General features: G+C 49.2%; 8 protein-coding genes across 8 annotated transcripts; 4 read left to right on the plus strand and 4 right to left on the minus strand.

Moving 5' to 3' along the window:
* The first annotated feature begins 1,095 nt into the window (after positions 1-1,095).
* Positions 1,096-3,434, plus strand: EURHEDRAFT_364466 (putative ribosomal assembly complex component Ipi3). Its single transcript, XM_040778499.1, has 2 exons — positions 1,096-1,539; positions 1,600-3,434. Exons 1-2 carry the CDS (start codon positions 1,192-1,194, stop codon positions 2,968-2,970), a joined length of 1,719 nt encoding a protein of 572 aa, XP_040639868.1. The 5' UTR covers positions 1,096-1,191; the 3' UTR covers positions 2,971-3,434.
* On the minus strand, positions 3,419-5,988 carry EURHEDRAFT_401829 (uncharacterized protein; the record flags this gene model as incomplete). The annotated part of the gene is made up of 2 exons (XM_040780109.1): positions 3,419-4,623; positions 4,674-5,988. The coding sequence occupies 2 exons, from the start codon at positions 5,986-5,988 to the stop codon at positions 3,419-3,421; spliced, it is 2,520 nt and encodes an 839-aa protein (XP_040639869.1).
* Positions 5,989-6,767: 779 nt separating this feature from the next.
* On the plus strand, positions 6,768-7,204 carry EURHEDRAFT_411328 (uncharacterized protein). Its single transcript, XM_040781588.1, has 2 exons — positions 6,768-6,866; positions 6,913-7,204. The coding sequence occupies exon 2, from the start codon at positions 6,973-6,975 to the stop codon at positions 7,195-7,197; it is 225 nt and encodes a 74-aa protein (XP_040639870.1). The 5' UTR covers positions 6,768-6,866; positions 6,913-6,972; the 3' UTR covers positions 7,198-7,204.
* A 412-nt stretch (positions 7,205-7,616) lies between these two features.
* Positions 7,617-8,103, minus strand: EURHEDRAFT_364594 (uncharacterized protein). Its single transcript, XM_040778500.1, has one exon. It carries the CDS (start codon positions 7,993-7,995, stop codon positions 7,708-7,710), a length of 288 nt encoding a protein of 95 aa, XP_040639871.1. The 5' UTR covers positions 7,996-8,103; the 3' UTR covers positions 7,617-7,707.
* A 2,302-nt stretch (positions 8,104-10,405) lies between these two features.
* Positions 10,406-11,737, minus strand: EURHEDRAFT_411329 (uncharacterized protein). The gene is made up of 3 exons (XM_040781589.1): positions 11,298-11,737; positions 11,140-11,237; positions 10,406-11,086 (listed from the first exon to the last, which is right to left on the minus strand). The coding sequence occupies exons 1-3, from the start codon at positions 11,481-11,483 to the stop codon at positions 10,624-10,626; spliced, it is 747 nt and encodes a 248-aa protein (XP_040639872.1). The 5' UTR covers positions 11,484-11,737; the 3' UTR covers positions 10,406-10,623.
* Positions 11,738-11,743: 6 nt separating this feature from the next.
* On the plus strand, positions 11,744-12,821 carry EURHEDRAFT_411330 (LYR motif-containing protein). The gene is made up of 5 exons (XM_040781590.1): positions 11,744-11,987; positions 12,056-12,220; positions 12,325-12,387; positions 12,441-12,490; positions 12,564-12,821. The coding sequence occupies exons 1-5, from the start codon at positions 11,937-11,939 to the stop codon at positions 12,571-12,573; spliced, it is 339 nt and encodes a 112-aa protein (XP_040639873.1). The 5' UTR covers positions 11,744-11,936; the 3' UTR covers positions 12,574-12,821.
* Positions 12,822-12,906: 85 nt separating this feature from the next.
* Positions 12,907-15,658, plus strand: EURHEDRAFT_411331 (uncharacterized protein). The gene is made up of 2 exons (XM_040781591.1): positions 12,907-13,048; positions 13,101-15,658. The coding sequence occupies exons 1-2, from the start codon at positions 13,037-13,039 to the stop codon at positions 15,279-15,281; spliced, it is 2,193 nt and encodes a 730-aa protein (XP_040639874.1). The 5' UTR covers positions 12,907-13,036; the 3' UTR covers positions 15,282-15,658.
* A 418-nt stretch (positions 15,659-16,076) lies between these two features.
* On the minus strand, positions 16,077-18,783 carry EURHEDRAFT_376708 (putative histone-lysine N-methyltransferase (Ash1); the record flags this gene model as incomplete). The annotated part of the gene is made up of 4 exons (XM_040778885.1): positions 16,077-16,827; positions 16,879-17,078; positions 17,173-17,546; positions 17,598-18,783. The coding sequence occupies 4 exons, from the start codon at positions 18,781-18,783 to the stop codon at positions 16,077-16,079; spliced, it is 2,511 nt and encodes an 836-aa protein (XP_040639875.1).
* Positions 18,784-18,816: the final 33 nt, after the last annotated feature.

Genomic DNA, 18,816 nt, shown 5'->3' on the forward strand with positions numbered 1-18,816 from the left:
CTGGGGGTCGCATTGTTATGGGATCGTAGTTAGATGAGAGCATCACGGTACTGGCAAGGGCCAAGCGAAGCAGGAAGATCAATCAACAGGAATGCCTAGACGACGTCCAAGAAATAAAAATAAAACACTGTTATGACAGCAAAAACGGCCGGAGATTAGTTCCCAAGGAGAAATCGAGGAACCGACAGCTCCTTATACTACGCTAGAAAGAAAAATGCTAGCTACACATCCCTTGGTTGTCCTGGAAAGGACGACACGCCAGGTATATTGGGCATGTATACGCTCTCCCTTCGAGAGGATCGCCCAACATTTTGGGACATGAGGGCATCGCATCTCTCACAGGGTTACTACATGGCCGTCCTTGCATACCAGAAGGAGGTGAGATCCAACAACCGGGCCGACGATTGGGCGATGCTTCGATCCGTACCACCTGCAGAAGCATCAAAACGTGGATGGCCCCATCCTACGCAGGAGCTCCAATCTCGTCATAACACCCAGGGCAGCAACCGGAATGAGAGACAATCTCAAGGAGCCAATTCGCGGCTCCGACAGGCAATAAAGGATGTCATAGCCCTGTCTTTTCTTCCGATGACCAACCAGCGGGTGTTGCAATGGGCAATCAAATGCCCCTGCACAGACCCCTTGCGTGTGTAGCCGAAACGGCTATCATGCTTGGAGGTGGTCGCAGCATGTGCTTCATGTGCCGGAGCCAGGCAAATTGCGCCGGAAACAACCCTCTGTAGGTTATTTTAAGATGAAAGTACGGTAGAAACTTGAATATTGTTCAACGGCGCATATACGAAAGCTGTCCATCTGTACTGGAAGTGACAGTAGAAGACGTCGGGTCTCTTGAGAAAGGGAGTAGGGGTTGTAGAAGGATAGAGAAGGCTCCCAAACAATCCCCTCCTAGGATGATAAGCAAAGTCGACCAGTTGCGGTGCACTCCATGGAGGGAGAGATGGTCTCAGTTGCCCCATGGAGGAGAGTCGTTGACGTTAGTTGACTCGGTTTCCCGGTGAAGTCGGGATAGTCACATGATCGATATCAAATACATGCAAATAATGCAAACATGTGATGATCCGCTTTTGATATGCTAAAAAAAAAAAAAAAAAAAAAAAAGCCCGATCAGATTGACTGCAATTGATTCATCCTCCATATAATTTCCCCTTCATTTCACTATTGCAGCTCCTCATGCTCTCAGAGTGCTTCATCGCGTCGACTCTGACGTCTGGCAAAGCCCCTGCGTCAGCGTCGCTGAGAGATGTCGGTATCTGCCTCCAAGAGTTCCAGCCTGCACCCGCGCTGCGCTCCACCTTCAAGAAGAGCTCGACAGCGGCCAATTGTTTGGCAGTGAGCCCGTCACACGTGTTCGCGGCCCAGTCAGAGAAGGCGATTGTCCACGTCTATAGCAGAGAAAAGGGGAATCAAGAGGCAATTGTTCCTTTCCCGGAACGGATACGCAGTCTTGCGGTTGCGGGGGGTAGGAATGGCGATATCTTAGTGCTGGGAACAGAGGGCGGTCGTTTGATCTTGTGGGAGGTATGATATGCGCATTTGTGTACGTTTGGCGTTGCGAATTCTGACTGGAAGATCTGGTAGACCTGTACCGGACGACAAGTGGCTACAACGGCGTCGCATTTACAACCGGTAACCTCCCTCGTGGTCGATCGGGCGTCGAATTTCATTGTCTCTGGATCCTCAGATGCGAGTGTTCACGTGTGGTCGTTGGCAAGCATCCTCTCCTTCATCAAGCCCCCATCTGGCCGGGATCGGCAGCAACCAAACTCGCCCATCCGCACATTTTCAAACCATCGCGCTGCTATCACATCGATCGCATTGGGTCACAGCGCTGGCCGTTACAATATCGCTGTTTCGACTGCAAAGGATAGCACCGCGGTTGCCTGGGATTACCATACGGGACGTGTCTTGCGAACTTTCCTTTTACCCTCCTCAGCAACATGCGTGACACTGGACCCGGTTGACCGCGCCTTCTACGTGGGTTATGAAGATGGTAGCGTGCAAGGCATTGAGTTCTACAAAAACCAGTCTGCCCAACATCCTCTCCACGACCCTTCGCTACAGTCTACCCCAGTGCAGCCGTCAGCGGCGGACCGCTGGCTACCACCTTCGTCCGACACGGGTGCGGTCGAGTCGCTTGCACTTTCGTACGACGGCACTATCCTATTAACCGGCCAACGTAATGGAAAGGTTCTTTCGTGGAACGTCGCTAGACGGAAATACGCCACGATCGTAGCCGACTACACACACCCGGTCACCAACTTGTCGATGTTACCACTCAACGGATTACCTCACCCACCCCTCGAACTGACAAGAATAGCACATACGATTATCAAGCCCCGATATGACCAAGCACTCTCCGAATCATCGGTCAACCCAGGCGCAGTTCCTGCCGACTACGCCTTCCAAACCCGCCTCCTCCCCTCCTCAAAAGATACCCCAAAGCCCAAGACGAAGACAGACCCCTTCTCCGAAGCCCTCTCCCACGCCTTCTTCCCCGACTCAATGATGGAAGAAGGCCTCGCCGAACTCGCCGCCCTGAACCAGGGCCAACAACAACAATCCCCATCCACTGTCCACTCCACCCAAGCCCTCGAAGACACAACCGCCAAAGACACCCAAATCACAGCCCTTGAAGCCGAACTCTCCACCCTCAAGAAGAAAGCCACCGCCAGTGAAACTGCCCGCCAGACTACCACCGACGAAGTCACCAAGCTCCGTTCCGACCTGATCCACCTGCAGGGTTACATCAACGAGCTTCATCAGAAACAAGAGCAGACGCAGCGGGAGAAGGTGCAGAGACAGGCTAGGAAGGAGAAGCGGGAGATGAAGAGGAGAGATGCGTGGTTTGCGGCTGAGAAGAAGGGAAGGAATGGGGATGCCGTGGTGAAGAAGATGGATTTGGATGACGGGGCTCAGACTAGTGATTCGGATGATCAGAGTAGTGAGTGAAGGGGGGCATGGGCTATGTATTTTGTTTTGTGTCTTGACTTTAGATGACTCAACACTCAGACATGACGATACCCTGATGAGAGGAGGATGAAAAGACGAACAGATAGCGAAGATGGTCCGGCAATGGCTGAAATCATATGAAAAGGCAATCACCTAAGACGCGTTCATGTGAATAACGCGGCATTCAAAATAGTAAAGGTAGGGCTTTCTAGCAGGGCTTGAAGACTCATACCATTCTTCAAATAAAGATTTCATTGTACAAACGTAGACTATCATATCTATACACAATGCAACCAAAAAGAAAAGAAAAGAAAAGAAAAGAAAAAACTAAACTTATCTACATTAATATAAAGCCCAACGAAATCACCCAAAACAAAAAGTAATCCAAAAAAGGATGAAGGAAAGTAAGAAGAGAAATCTCCAATATACAACCAAACTTCAAACAAAGTTAACTACCAGCCTTCGTCCCATTCCCCATCGTAATTGTCCACTCATCAAAATCCAATGCAAAATTGGCCTGCATCCCTGATCTGCTCAGATCCACAGCATAGTTCCCACCACCTGACGTCAAGTATGTACTATTCAGATAGTGTCGGATGTCTTCTTCTGATTGGATCGCTGCGTTAAGCGTGCCTGTCATCTCGAAGATGTAGAGGATTGCGACTTGGGAGAATGTGAGGGCTTTCCGTGGCACGCTGGTCGCTGTGGCTGTGGACGTTGCTGCTGATGTGGATGTGGATGCAGAAGAGGTAGTTGGGTTGGTAGTTGATACTGTATTTGTTGGTGATGAGGTGGTTGATGTTTCAGATAATGATGATGATGTTGTTGTTGTTGACGTCTCGTGGGGCGGTGGCGACGCGGTGCTTATATCAGTAGCAGTGGGTAAGGACTCGGCTGTTGGAGAGGAGTCGTCGAAGACGATACCGTTCATTGTCGCGACAGTGTCTCGAGCAGCGAGTGTTTGTGATGGTAGGTCATCCAATTGCATAGGGAGGAACCGACGAGCCTTGCTCGAAACCGAAATATCACTGATCGATACGAGCTCATTTTGCGTCGTGCATGAGACATTATTCTTGCTGAAAAGAGCCATAATGGTAACCGGATCAAGGCGAATATTGAATGTTTCTTGGGAGTCCTGGAATAACTGCGGCAAATCACTGCCCATCGTCGCGGTATTTGACGTCGAACCTCCGTCGATATCAGTCGTGGTACAGCTACTGTCACCCGCGATAGTACACTGAGACCCCGTATACCCGTTTGTACAGACGCAAGAACAAACTGGCCCATTGGAGACGCTAACACCGCCGTTTTTGCAGGGGTGAGATGTTTCACATGTTGATTCCTTACTCACTTTTTCATTGGGTACTGCGACGAGGAAGACAGGGAGGAGGACGGCGAGGGTTATGATAATGATGACTGCGACGCAGATTAGGATGAATAGCCAGAGGGGCATTCCGCAGCAGCGACGTGATTTTTTTGCTGGTTTCTCCTCGGTTTCGCCGTGGTCAGATTGCGAGTTTAGAGTCTCTATGTTGTGCAATGTTGACCGTCTCAAGAACATGGGCCAAGATGAATATCCCTGTGTGTTTCGTCGTGGAGGAGGAGGGAAATTTTCTAGAGTATCCTGCAGAGAGCCAGAGTTGCGTTGACGGTCTTCAAGTTGTTAGTCTGACTAGTTTATCTGGTTGTTGGTTCGTACTTACTCCATGGTAGACTCCGGGAATCGTTGCTGCTACTCAAGTTATCACTCCTACTTTCCGTTCTCCCATGATCTAAATGAGTTGCGAGTTTGGTTGCCCGCCGAATCAAATCAGGCAAGCTTGTTAGACTGCCCCGAGCCTGGGCATCGCGAACAGCATCCATGTCCAGACGCGGAGGCCTACGAGCGCCTGGCCTTTTGTCGCTCATTGTGGGCACAGCTCTGGGTAATCCCGTTTGATTTTCCGGGTCGTGTTGAAACGCGGGATGTGGCTGGCCGATATCCAAGACGAATGCTCCTTTTTCGAGGTCGAATTCGTAGGAGCGATCCGATAGGCTAGAGCACGATTCCTTTGGACTGGGAACTGGTGCTCTCAACTCTTCATCCGCAGGCGTTCCAGATAGGGCTCGTCCGATATTATTTGCTTCAAGTGCTTTAAGCTGACCACCTGGAGGCGCAGGAGACTCTGCACTGGGTTTTCGGATCACGCGAAGGGACGGTTTACCTCTTGTACCGACGCTCGCACTCCTCACTAGCCCTTCACCATTCTCTTCGACGGGTTTTTTAGCTTCCTGGCAATCATCAGACTCGTCATCTAGATACGTTCCAAGAATTTCGGACTCGCGAGTTGGAGAACCGTAGTCAGAAGGCACGGCCCTACTCGAGGCATACGAGTCGTCCACGTTCGATGGACTGTTCGTAAGCTCCTCCGGGATTGGAGACACGGATGATCTGCGACCAAAAGTATTTCGAAACGTGTTTGGTGGGGCCGGCACCAGACCGGCAGTCCTGCCTTGTTTCGGGGGAGGAGGATAATCGGGAATGGAAGAGACCGAAGCAATATCTGAGAGATCCTCGTTGAAAATAGATACGCGGGGAGTACTCTGTCCTGATGGTGACGGCGTATCCCGGGGTGGAATTCGGTTAGGGTTTTGATACGGCAAAGGCTGTGAGAATGATTGACGAGGCTGTCTGAAATGAAGTGGACTGGGTGCGGATCCTGGAGCGCTTCTTTCTGAATATATGGACGGTGACGGTGCGTCTGGACGAGGCGGACGGCGCGGTGGGGGTCCTCTCGGAACAAGACTGGCTTGGGGATCAAGGAAGTTTCCAGGCATTGTATTATTATCCGGCAAGGGCCATTGTGTCATATGCGAGGCTTTCGAACCAACCGAGCGTACATCGCGTCGGTCCTTGCCTGGTTCGGGTTCCTGCGCTCTTGGACGTTTACCCGCTTCCAACATTTGCCTCGCGCGTTGGACAGATCCCTTTCGCTCTGGAGCTTTCCCTAGCCCGGAACCGGAGCCCGGATTACCCATTGGGTTCGGATCCATTCAATAATCGATAAGAAGATCGTATAATTTCTCGTGGACTGTTTGTACTAGAGTGATCTTTGGCGACACTTCAATTGTCGCCCAGTGAAGCCAGTCGTTCAAGAATTTGGCTTCGTCTGGAAGATGAAGTGAGTGGAAACTGGCTGATTTCTTCTGCCACGGAAGATGCTTAGGAAAGAAGTGAGTGGTAGCTAAATCGAAAGCGAAGCCGATCAGTGGTAATTGTCAGAGACAACAAACGAATGGACTTGAGACCAAGCTCAAGATAGTAAAGCGAACGTAACAGAAGTTGGAATAGGCAGTCAACGCCTCTCTGCAGGAGAAGAATAGTATGAGTAAATGGTGCAGATTGTGGCGCACTGTGCAGCAGGATTCTTACCATATCAAGAAAAATTGTTAAAGAAAGGAAGGAGTGGGATACAATTCAATTGTCAATCTCACTAGTATCAAACTGGTGATTCTTCTGGAAGTTCACCAATAGAACCCCCTGAAGGCGTCAAAGTAGAAGTTAGCCAGTCCATTCTACTCCGTATGTCGGGGATACCCACTCACAAATCCATCATGAAGAAAAGAATAAAAAGCCTCGAGCCCGCGGAGCAAGAATAAAGAACTAAAGTGCAAGGAAAGGAAGAAAGACGAAGAAAGAATTGTCAGACGCGAGATTCTGGGTGGTGGGTATCAGAACAAGGGTTTCCCTCAGAACCCCAGCGCTCCTTCACGCTAACCTTCAGATATTGACATTATCTCCGAGAGTTACATGGGTATAGAATATGGGATATAGCCCATTTTGAGAAACGGCCTAGTTCGAGCCAAGTGGAGTAATGCAGAGCAGGGACGTTTTGATCGTCGGTTCCGAGTATCAGCTGCATATTAACGGACGTGGCGCAATTAAGGAGGCTAAAAGCGTACCATTAGGCCTAAATCGATCAATTCATCGCGAGTCACGTTTCCGATTAACCGGAGAAGAGGATGATCAAGGCATGCTCGTTGCGATCACCTGCGTCCATTGTTGTCCCCGTCACATTGTTTCTTTTTGCCCTTCGGGGATTTGTAGGGCGACACCCAAATGCGCCGTATCCAACGGCGTACTCCGACCTCCGACCTCACCACACGTACACTGGTCAAAACCAGCTTTATTATGGCTCCGGAGCAAGTGAATCAGTCACAAATTCGTATTTATCACACAGCAAATGATATTCCGAGATCTGATGACCAAGTGGAGAGCGCCCTGGTCGGTTAAGGCCGATTCGTCTCATCCTGAGCCGGAGGCGGACCTACGGGACACTATTTCAGCCGGCCACGCGCTTGTAATATTAACCTGAAACCGCGTTTCCGTGTTTGTGTTTGTAAACAGTCAAGCTGCGACAATAGTGGTCAGACACCAGCCGATAAAATGCCCGAACCAAGCGATGAAAGAGAGGCAAGGTCTAGCCATTACGCTTCTATTTTTAGGGGCCTGAGACTCCATCAGTATATAGTAGTTGAAATGGTAATATTCCAAGTTGTCGATGAGATGAATTAAGATGAAAGAAAATGGAGAGAAAAGTTGTCAAGTCCCGTGGCACAAACACAGAAGGCACAATGACGCCTATACCATATCAGAAAGCAAGAATATTCATCGCTCCTGTTCTCTACTTGTTACTACGACTCTTACTATGTCATCACTATTGTCTCGAGCCAGTTACCATACCTATCTGAGTCGAGTTAGACAACATGAAGCTCGAAGACGCAAAGCCCCCAAACCCCAAAGAAGCCACCGCTGATGACAGCGAAAAACAATGGGTTACAGAGCAGGTCAAAGACATTGGATCTATCTAGAGACCCTTCAGGGTGAGAACCAACGCCTGCGCGATCAGAACCGGTACTTGCAACGGAGTGTCGACTCCTACCGAGATGGACATAAATCTCAGTGCGTAAGCGTGTCGAGCTTTTTTTTTTTTTTTGTGGTCTATGCTCTGGGGTATGGGGCGTGCCGGTTTGTTGATTCTGCATCCCGACATGACTAGATTTCTTGCTTGTTTTTGCTCAGTTGAGATTGCTATGGATATCCTCAACGGCTTTCAAGGACCCTAATCAAGAATGGAATGATCTATGACAATGCAAGTATAGATGATGCATAATGACACTAGACATCAAAAATAAAACCTCTTCATTCCTTGCTATTTTTCACTATCCATCTTGGTCAGGCACGAAGAACCGAACGCCTCGATGCAAAAAGGAAACAGTACTGGCAAGGCTGACGCCAACGAGATACTAGAGGGAATCAATCGAGTGGGATCCCATCTAGACTCCCTTCAAAATGAAATTCAATCCCTGCTAGATAAAACCGAACGCCTGAAAAATGAGAGTCGACACCTGCAACGGTGTGCCGATTCCTATCGGGACGGGTGTAGTGATCAATGCACAAAAGTGTTGGACATGATTTTGTTGGTATTTGGTATGTAGTTACTGCCTGCTGCAGTCGTTTATTCTCTGTTTCGTTTTCATATTTTGTGATGATGTATAATGATGCCTACGCATCAAAGACAAGCCTTTTCAGTTCCTTCACACTCGACATCCTCCATGCATTAACATGGCACACGAACAGTCAGGCGCGAGCATTGCGGGCAACAGCGAGAAGCTAGACCACTTGACAGAAAAAATTGCATCACAACTATGAACACTGCATGATGAAAACAAACACCTACGCAATGAGAACCTGCGGTTGTAAAGGAACATTGGCTACTGAAAAAATGAAGAGAAAGCTAAATGGATAGAAATACCGAGGACTCTTTTCTTTATTTGGGGCTTGGGTATGTTGTGTTTCGGTTTATATCTGCTGCTGCTGAACCTCGTTACCGTTACCGTTAAGAGGTAATAGTTCTGGAGGGTGTTGTTTGTTTTGGTTCTTATGCCCCTTGGATATTCGCTAGAGACCAATATAAGAAGACATAACGAGTGAACAGAGCATGACACCTACATCAAGGATAATAAGAAGGAAGAAGATGAGAAAGAAGAAGAGCATAAACTTATTTACTTTCAATCACCACCCTAAGACCTTACTATCATACGATCAATATGATTTACAAAGAACCACAAATCACCAACACCGAAATATTAGAGCGCACCAATACCTACCTTAGCCCTCGAAGATGACAATTAACGCCTACGCGACTAGAGCTTTCGTCTACAAGACGAGAAACAGAACTTGCAGAAGAGTGTCGACTCCCACCAAGGTGGAGAGAGGTCCGCATGGTCAGAGTTTCTGAGGGCTCTTTTCTTCATGTATACTACTGCGCTTGGGATATATTTGTTGATACTAGTAAAGCCCTGGGGGTTTAATTACGCCTATATGGGGAAAGGAGAGGGCCCAATTCAATTGATTAGTGTGCCGTGACACCTACACGAAGTAAAAATTTACTACCTACACAGCACAATAGTCATTATCAAATCCTGGTACCCTCCAAAAAATCAACATGAAGCACGAAGAATCAAGCTTCTCCCAACTCAAGAACAAAACATGACTGACAACACCGAAACACTAGATATAGCCAGAGAAATGGGATCCTATCTCTAATAAGTTCAGGATGAGAACAAGAAACTACGAGACGAAAACCGGTGCTTGCCAAGGAAGATTGATTCTCACCGAGTGGGATCTACTAGAGAGGAATGGGGAACACGTGATTATTCTCATATATTCTATGAGGTCTGGGGTGTATTCACTGGCCTATTACTTGCTGAAAGTAATATAGAAATGAATGTATCATGATGCCTGCGCAAAGCAGAAGCCGGTGAGGGTCTTTCACTCATCGCTCTTACTACCACGTTCAACAACTGTCTCCTACCTTGTTCGAAACTTAACATCAACATGGCTATAATAATACTAACGCAAGACACCGAGAAACTTGATCGGTTGGCAGACAGAGTCGAGAAAATTGCGTCTCACCAACAGTCCGTCCAATCCCTCCAAAACGAAATCTAAAACTGCGAGAGCGCTTGCGAGAAAGAACTAATCACTACATTCAGGGATCTAGAGAGACATGATCAGCTGCTATGTGTGATCATCTTTGTGTATGCTATAGGGATTGGTTTTATCTCTTGATAAAAGCCCTGATCAGTCTCTGACTGTGGAAGACATGGAGTCAGTGGTGAAGAGATCAATCTATGACACATCAGAAGCAATCGTGTTATCCTTCGGAGCATTTCTAGAATAGCTAATAATATCTAGCTCATCTCGGTCCGGTCCATACGCCATGGCTATCAAACTCGAAGAATTTAAAAGTCCCAGTCTCGCAACTGGTCGCGACTGCATCCTACCTACAAGAACTACAGGGCGAGAATCAACGATTGCAAGACGAGAACTCCTATTTGCGAAAAAGAGTTGACTTCCTCCCGGGGAAAAAGGAGGGGGGAGTGTTGGTTAGGGAGACGCTGAGCGTTGTTTCTTATATTGTTGTTTGATGTATGCTCTGGGATACGGTTTCTACCTACTTATCAACGCCTGTTATGTCTCCATACTGCGAAATGAATTGCAGCCAAATGAAGGTTGTTCGTTAGGTCCATCATATATTCTATGGATATCATAGCAGAATGCCGGTTATTCTAGTCTTTGTGTGCACATCGTTATATCGTATCGTGTCGTTATGAACTGTTAAGAGCCAACCGCTTCCGCAACCCATGGACCTCCTTCTCAACAGCCCCCATCTCAATGATAACACTCGCCAACTCCGACAAGTGATCATTCACAGCTTCCGTAAAGCTCCTTTGAGCACTTCGAAGAGATAGCGGAACCAATATCCCATACCACGTTATCGGATCCGAAGAACGAAACTTCTTGATAGGCTTAGGCTTCTGGAGCATAGGATCAGTTTCAGGTTGCTCTGAGTTGCTCTCGTCGACGGTTTCTTGTGTGTTGTTCTCGCTTTGCTTGTCTGGATTCTCATCGGATGGCGCAGTGTTCGAAGGGCTCTCGGAGGCTTCCTTTCCTTTATACTGTTTGTCATCACAGTCGTCCAATGTATATTGGATTGCGAAAGTATGCCCGTAACAATTCGCTTCAGTCGGGTTCTCCGATTCTTTTGTGGCCTTTGGAGTGCATAGCGACCTGGTTACCCCTTTGATTAGCAACACCTTAACCTAGACAGCCAATCGACTTACACCCTCCTCGTCGCCTTCATCCGTTCATCATAGTAATCCGCACCATATCTTCGGCCAGGCGGACACGTGTAATTGGCCTGCGCGAGAGACAGAAACCCCTACTTCGGTGTTAGGATACTTGTTATCCACGAATGCTGCATTGTAATGAATAATCGTACCGAAGACAACCGTTTCGCCAAACCCGCTTGTAGTTTCTGATGCCGATCGAGGAGATGAAGATACCGCTCCAGCAAAGTATCCAATGACTGCAGTAGTTCGGTAAAAGTGTCGACTTCGGTTTCCTTTTGAATCTCCGGCGCTTCGGAGGGTTTACGGGACGCGGGGGGAGTGGGAATTTGCGCCATTGGAGATGGACACGGGCTGTTCGTATGTGGACCGTTAAAGATAGCCGTATAACTGATTTACGACGAATAGAACCTCGTTTCGGTGCGTGGTCGTTGTGTACAGAGACGATTAAGAAAGCAAGTTCGGCCGAGGGGTCCGATTAACTCCGTCTCCGGCGAAGGAAAGCAAAAGAACTTCCCGCCTGCGCTCTCGACTTGACAACGTCTGAGAGAAATAATAAAAAGAAACGAGTTATACGCCGGGAGAGCGCACAGTGAGTGTTGACAATTTCCCGACTGCCCTGACGTCAGGTGTTCCTTTTTTCTTTGCGGAACCGTTAATCAGCCAGTCGTTCTCCGACTGCGCTGGTAAGCTTTCAAGCGCCACTTCGTTTTTGCGACTGCGACACTAAATATCGTTGTCGGGTCTACAGTTCTTCTTGATACCTTTTTCTTATACCAGACCTTGTCATTATGTCTGTGGCCTCATTGAGCCGGGATACTGCCTTCCAGGCACGGTCGTTGGTATGTCATCCATGAACTACGAGACTTCATTCGGTGAAGCTTAGGTTGACTGACATCATTCGAAACAGTTCCGTTCCCTCCTCCGTCAATCGTCGCAATTCTCTGCCTTCAACTTCCGTGAATATGCCCGCCGGAGGACGAGGGATGCTTTTCGTGAGCACCAGAATGAGTCGGAGGACAGGAGGATCCAGGAATTGTTTCAGGAGGGATTGCAGAACTTGCGGATGATGAAGGTTAGTGGGACATCAGGTGTCGGGGATATTGTCTACGGAAACAGAAAGAGACTATAATATTGGGATTTGCATCATGATGGATGCGGGTTACTGACTGTTCGCAGAGACAAACGATCATCAGCCAGTTCTACCAGTTCGACAAGTTGGTTGTGGAGGGTCAGGAGACGGTAGGCTTCGACCATGTCAAGCATTCTCGGGCTTTATGCTAATATGTTTCTAGGGGAAACAAACAGGGGGAGAAGGTGATATCGTCCGCCAGAAGGATACTGGGTAAGCTGCCTCTCTAATTCCCTGATTCCCTACTTGCGCATAGAATATAAGTGACTAATGATTGCCGCTACAGCTGGGACTAAGCCGCGCACTTGTACCGTTTCTTTTCGCAGCCTGCATTGAGGTTTGAATAAAAATATGATTTTGCGTTATCGTTTCTATGATCGAAGGCATTGTGGGGAAGTACCGAAGTGAATAGACTGAGCTGCCTTGTATTTCTACCGAGACGTCCTGGTGTTACTTAACTTACCACGAGCATCAAGTTCAACTCTCTACTCATGAATATATTGTCCAGCGTAATCTATGTGGCTTTACATGGGTGTGAACCCCGAACATACTTGTGCCGTAGTGTCCGCCGGAGAGTCACGTGAAATGTTCCCCCGTATCGCAACGCGACAGACTCCGATGCGTCAACCACCTCTTTATCGGAGTTGTATTTGCGAATGGACATGCAGTGATCCATCTGAAACCGCATGATCGCTGCATCAATTGAATTGCTTTGCATGCCTTTGATCGTATTTTGGAAAAGATTGTTAGATACTCACAATGCCACCTACAGTATGTCACCTCAGCTGATGAACCCCCATTCTAGCGCGTTAACATCCCCTAGTTCAGATCCTCCCGTTCAGGCCGCCACCTAGGCGAAGCAACTGCCGCCCGCACGCGTACCGGCCAAATCGACCATGATGTCTTCGAAGGCCTGCCCGTCCGCCGCTGGACCCGCCAACACCAAACAATCTCGCAAGCCCCCAAACCCGACGAAGCAGAATCCATTTTCCAAGGCCCTGGCGGAAAACAAACACTACCGGAACACCCCATGCCAAGAGACAGTCAGTTGTTGACGCCTACGAGTAAGGCGCTTTTGCGTGCCGCGCGGGCGGGTTGTATATATATCAGACAGGCGCCGAAGGAGGCTGAGGACATCAACCTTATCATCAACGAGGAGAAGGAGGCAGCGGATACGGAGGAGGGTGGTGGTGCTGCTGCTGCTGCTGCAGGGCAGCCAAAAGCGGAGAGGAGCTTTGTGACGAGGAAGTGGATGACGGTGCCGCGGCAGATGGAGCCGCCGGAGGTGGAGTTTTTGGCGAAGAGACGGCCAGGTTTGCCTTCGTTGTATGGGGCTGCTGCTACGGGTGTTGACGGGGCGCCTAATGTGCCTATGAGGCGGACGCGGTTCAAGAAGGTTGATCCTGCAACTGGAAATGTATCTGTTTACGAGGCTTGGGTTCCTGAGGGCCATCGCATTGAAGGGGAGATTACTGCGGATGATCAGGTTTTGCCTGGAAATGCTGAAGCAACTGTCAATTCTGAGGCGCCCGCACCGGGAACAGTGGTTGAGGGTGTTGGAACGGTTAACGGTGAGGGCGTGGTTGTTGCAGAGGCTGGCTCTGCGGCTGTCATGACTCCCCCGAAGCGGCGACCACCTCCGCCCAAGCGCAAGGGCAAGGGCTTCAAGGGTAGGAGAAAGAAGGTCATGTTCGCGCCTGGTGAGGGTGCTGATGCGTCTGCCGTGCATGGCGCTGGAGCTAGCGCTCGTGAGGGTACGATGGACACAGATGGTGCCAAGTCTGAAAATGGTGATGCGTCGCGTGGTGACCAGGGTGGTCATGAGGATGATGATGATGACGGTGAAGAGGGCGAGGAGAGTGACGAGGGCGACGAGTCTATGATAGATGCGAAGACGCCGGAAACGCCTGCCGCGGAATTTGCTCAACCTACCCAAACTACTCAACCTGGTCCTGCAGAGATGGCACCGGAACCACAAGCCCCTGATGATGCATCACAAGCAGCCGAACAAGCTTCCGTCCCCGCTCTCATTCCAGACAAGCCTAGTGATGAGAAACCGGCTCCTGAGGATGTAACCATGACAGACTATCAGCCTGAATCTGCGACATCTGAACCTCAACCAGCACCCGATACACAAAAATCAACTGCGCCAGAACAACCAGCACCTGCCGCGGAGACACCGACCGAGAACCAACCGCAGACAGAACAGCCCGCTTTTTCTGCCCCCGAAGAGTCTTCGGAAAAGCCGCAAGAGACAGACAAGACAGAGCCTAATCAACAAGAAAACCAAGATGCCATGGACACATCAGCAGATCAGCCCCTTGAACAACAGCAGCCGCAACAAGAACAGCAACAGCAGCAAGAGTACGAGCAAGAGCAAGAGCCAGCCCCCAAGCCGGAACTAGAACAACAAGAACACAATACAGCTGCCACCGAATATCACGATGTGGATGTATTGGGTACTCTCGAGAAAAGTCTGGATGCTCCTGTTAGCAGCGAACAGGCGGAACCTCTAAGAAAACCCGAGCCCGAGCCTGAGTCAAGGCAGGCGGATGACTCGATTGAAAATATTGCACCTGCATCAGCACTAGCACCAGAACCAGAATATACACCAGCTGCCACGGCGGAAACGGGGATATCCGAAGAGCAGCCATCGACCGATAACCACGAAGTTGAAAAGCCTGCTGAAGAGCAAACTGAAGAGCAGTCGCAGCAGCAACAAGAAGAACAACCACCCAAGGAGGAAGAAGTTGAAGATAAGTCTCCTGTACAGCAGCCAATTGAGCAGTCACAAGAACAAGAGCAACAGCAACAACCCGAAAGAGAACAACAACCTACGGGAACCCCTTCAGCTGAGCACACAGAACCTACTGAACAACCTGCTGAACAACCTGCCGAACAACCGAAAGAGAAACCCGACCTCCAACCTCGACAACAAGCAGACGAAGCACAACAACAACCGCCAGCAGTACCAGCACAGGAGGGAGAACCTGGCCAGAACTAGGGTAATTGTAATTTATATTTCATCCATTAGCAAGTTAGTGTCGATGTCTTCTCCTGGTGTATAGGGATTATAATCGAACGGTTTTCAAGGAAACTCGCAACGCAATTTTGGTCATCTAGGGTAGGTAAATAAACTCTCTTCTTAAAAGCAATATACAAGTACTATTGAGTGCAGACTACAGAGCCCGTAACTGCTGTTCTACGAGACAATCCCGACCAGAACCAAAGAATAATCAATTCCCTACCTCATACAAGATACCGAATACATTTCTACCTTTCTCATCCCGTCGTTGACAAAATAGACAAACAACCCCAAATAAAATAATGAACAAATATGTAAAATTCCAGAAAACGATCCGCTCGACTCTCCACCATCCGCGAATCAATCTCCAGACGAAACAGATAAAAGAGAAACCCAATATTATACCAAAAGATACAAAGGGAGAGTATTAAGCAAGGAAATAGAGGGAACGCACGTAGACAAGGAAGACAAAACGCCCGGAGTACCAAGATGAAAAACTTTCGAATCCAGAACAGGGGGAATAGGACAGACAAGGGGGAAAGAACACCAGAAGGATATGAAACAAGAAAGTAATAAAACAAAAGAATTGAAGCTGTTGGATTAAGTTGAAATGCCTGTGGTTATCACGGCTGAAAGCATGTTGAAAATCTATTGAAAAGATGGTCAGAAGAACCCAAGAAGCCAATCGAAAAGTAGCCAGTAGTACCACTACTGGCGTTGGGCTGCATTCAAAACCTGAGCAAGTGCAAACGATAGAATAAAATTAGTGTTGAATCATTTCTTGCCAGCCTTGACACCTCGCGCGGTCTTGTTCGGCGCAGTATCCTTAGCAGCTTTGGCAGCCTTGGTTCTAGCACCACCCCGTCGACCACGACCAGCCTTAGACTTGACCTCTTCCTTCGCTTCAGCCTTCTTAGGCCCCCGCTTCCGACCCGTTCCCTTCGCAGCAGCGAGGATCTTGGCTTTGGTCTCTGCCGATGGACGCTTAAGCGTGGACGCTGCTTCGGTCTTGGATGTTTCGGCCTTTGCTGCAGCCTTGGTCTTGGTGGTAGCGCGAACTGTCGTCTTGACCTTGGCCTTGGTTTTTATCTTGGGCAATTTCAAATTGCGCTTGGTTTTGGGGGCGGTTTTTGTCGTAGTTATAATCGCAGTTGCAGTTGCGGCCTTCGACTTGGCGGTGGTTGCGGTGGCCCTCTTCTTATACATGCGCTTTGTAGCCGGTTCTGTCTTCTTCGACGTGGCTGATCGTGAAACAGAGGCGCGCGATCTTGAAACAGCCGTCTTGACCCCAGTCTTAACGGCCCTCTGCTTTTTGTTCAGACGTGGAACTGATTCGTCGATGACACTTCCAATCTTTCGCTTTGTCGTGGACTTGGATTGCGTGTTCTTCGCGCTCACGCTTAGTTTCTTTTGCTCTTCCCTCTCCTTGGACCGTTGTTCCTTTTCACGCGGCCTGGGTCCCAATACTCCACGGCAATTGGCTGAACCGCACCGGCATTGTTGGACATTCTTCTGCGAATAGGGACTATTCTTTTGTCAGCTGAAGTTTGTTTCGTCTCGGGTTTCACAAACTCACTCAAAGTTGTAGTCGTAAGTCAACTCCTCTCCAGTCATAATGCCACGGTCACCTGCAAAGAGCGCCATGCGAGGTTTGCCAGCAACTGTCCATTTCTCCATTCGACAGTTGGGTTCACAGGAATGGTTCACAAATCGAGCGATGGAACCTCGAGTAGCATCGATGATCATGTTTTGATCGAAATACATCAGGTAGTAGCACTGTATCGGGTTAGCTATAGCCAAAAAAAAAAAAAAAAAAAAAGAAAGAAAGAAAGAAATCAAATCAAATCAAAAAGGTTAGAATGATACACACCTCGTTCTTCTTGTACGTCGTTCGCATCCGTTTCTCGCATTCAGACTGAGTGATGATCTCCCCCGTATATTCCACGATGATCTGGTTTGGGTCGAATGTACGGTTACTGCGAACACCGTATCCACGATCTGGTGTTTTAATGACCTCGACACCGATGTTGTACTTCCCTCCGGCCTTGGTTCGTTGCTTGAGCTCGTCGAAGCTACGGTTACCACAATCGCGACCCAGGCTGCAATTGCCGTTGTCGCATTCGTAGAACATATAGCGGTTCTGGCAGTTTTCGTCGCAGCCGGTGTCTGCGGTACACATGCATTTCGATAATTCCATGTCTTTGTTGGCTCTCCATATGCTTCCTGCTTCGCCGACGAACACATCTGAGACTGTTAGTTTACCTTCAAATCACTAAACAATATTTAGGGCCGTACTCTTGTTGGTCTTCCTCCACTCGTTAGGTTTGGGCTGACCAGGAGGAAGTGGCGAGAAGATGTCGAAAGGAAGCTGGAAGTCCCTCCCATTCTGCAGCAACCTATCGCCTGCGAACATGGGCATTGGGAGAAGGCTGCGCGGCGCATCCCTCTGTCTCCGCCTGAACGTAGTCTTATTCTTCTTGGTTTGAGTAGGGCGAGTGCCTTCCGGTTCTTGCCCGGAGTATAGACCATGCGCCAACCAACGCTTAGATCTCCGACACACGGGAGCAGACTCTGTCGCTTCCTCCTTCTGCATAGACTCTTCTTCTTTTTCTTCTTCTTCATGTGACTTAGTGGATGATGGTAGATCACTGTCCGAAACTCGTCGTTTCTTGGCAACAGGGCCGTTGTTGGTCGACGGCGCGCGCTCCTCCTTGAGCGGAGCGATACTTCGAGGACGGAGGCTGGACCGACGATCAGACTCTTTTGCTTTTGCGCTCCTGGTTCGCTTTCCCAAGACGGTGTTAGCCTGCTCAGCAAGCCGCGATGCCACCCTCTCTGCGACACCCTTGCGAGATGAGCGTCTCAGTATCTGTTCCTCGTCATCTTCCTTAGACTCAACAGTCTCTTCCTCCTTCTCCGCGGTATCTTCCTTGGTATTATCTACCCGTTTCCGTAGAGTCCGCGGCTGTAGCGACGTGTCGACCTCCTCCGAAGCCGGCTCCTGAGAAGTCTCCGAAACAGACGTGTCTGGCGTAAGCGGGTGTTTTTCCGTGTTCACGTGGCTCTGTGAGCCACTCGTTTCGCTGGCTTCGCTCCATTCCATCACTGCTATACTGTGCCGAAGACGAGACGAGGCCCTCTTTCCTCCCGAGACGGCATTGACTGGGGTATCGCCATTCGTAGCTAAAGAAGCATCATTACTCTCCGTCTCCGGAATCTCCAGTTGAGCCGCTTGTAGAGAGGCGCGCGTAACACGTGTAGATCTTCGCCGGAGTGCCGGTTTTTCCTTCTCGTCGTTTGACGACGCGTTCTCGTTGTTACTGGAGGTTTCAGAACGGCTGTTTTCGGGCGTGAGGAGCTGTTCGGGGGTCTCGAGGCCGGTGATTTCGTCGATGTGCGTGTGCTCGTGGATCTCGATTTTCTGAGGGATGTCGGTTAGGAGGGCAGAAGGCGCGGAAGACGCGACCTGGGCTTCTTCCATGTTGATTTCACTTTTTTTTCGCGGGTTGTCCGG

The sequence above is a fragment of the Aspergillus ruber genome (assembly GCF_000600275.1).
Source record: "Aspergillus ruber CBS 135680 unplaced genomic scaffold scaffold00009, whole genome shotgun sequence".
Lineage (NCBI taxonomy): Eukaryota > Fungi > Ascomycota > Eurotiomycetes > Eurotiales > Aspergillaceae > Aspergillus > Aspergillus ruber.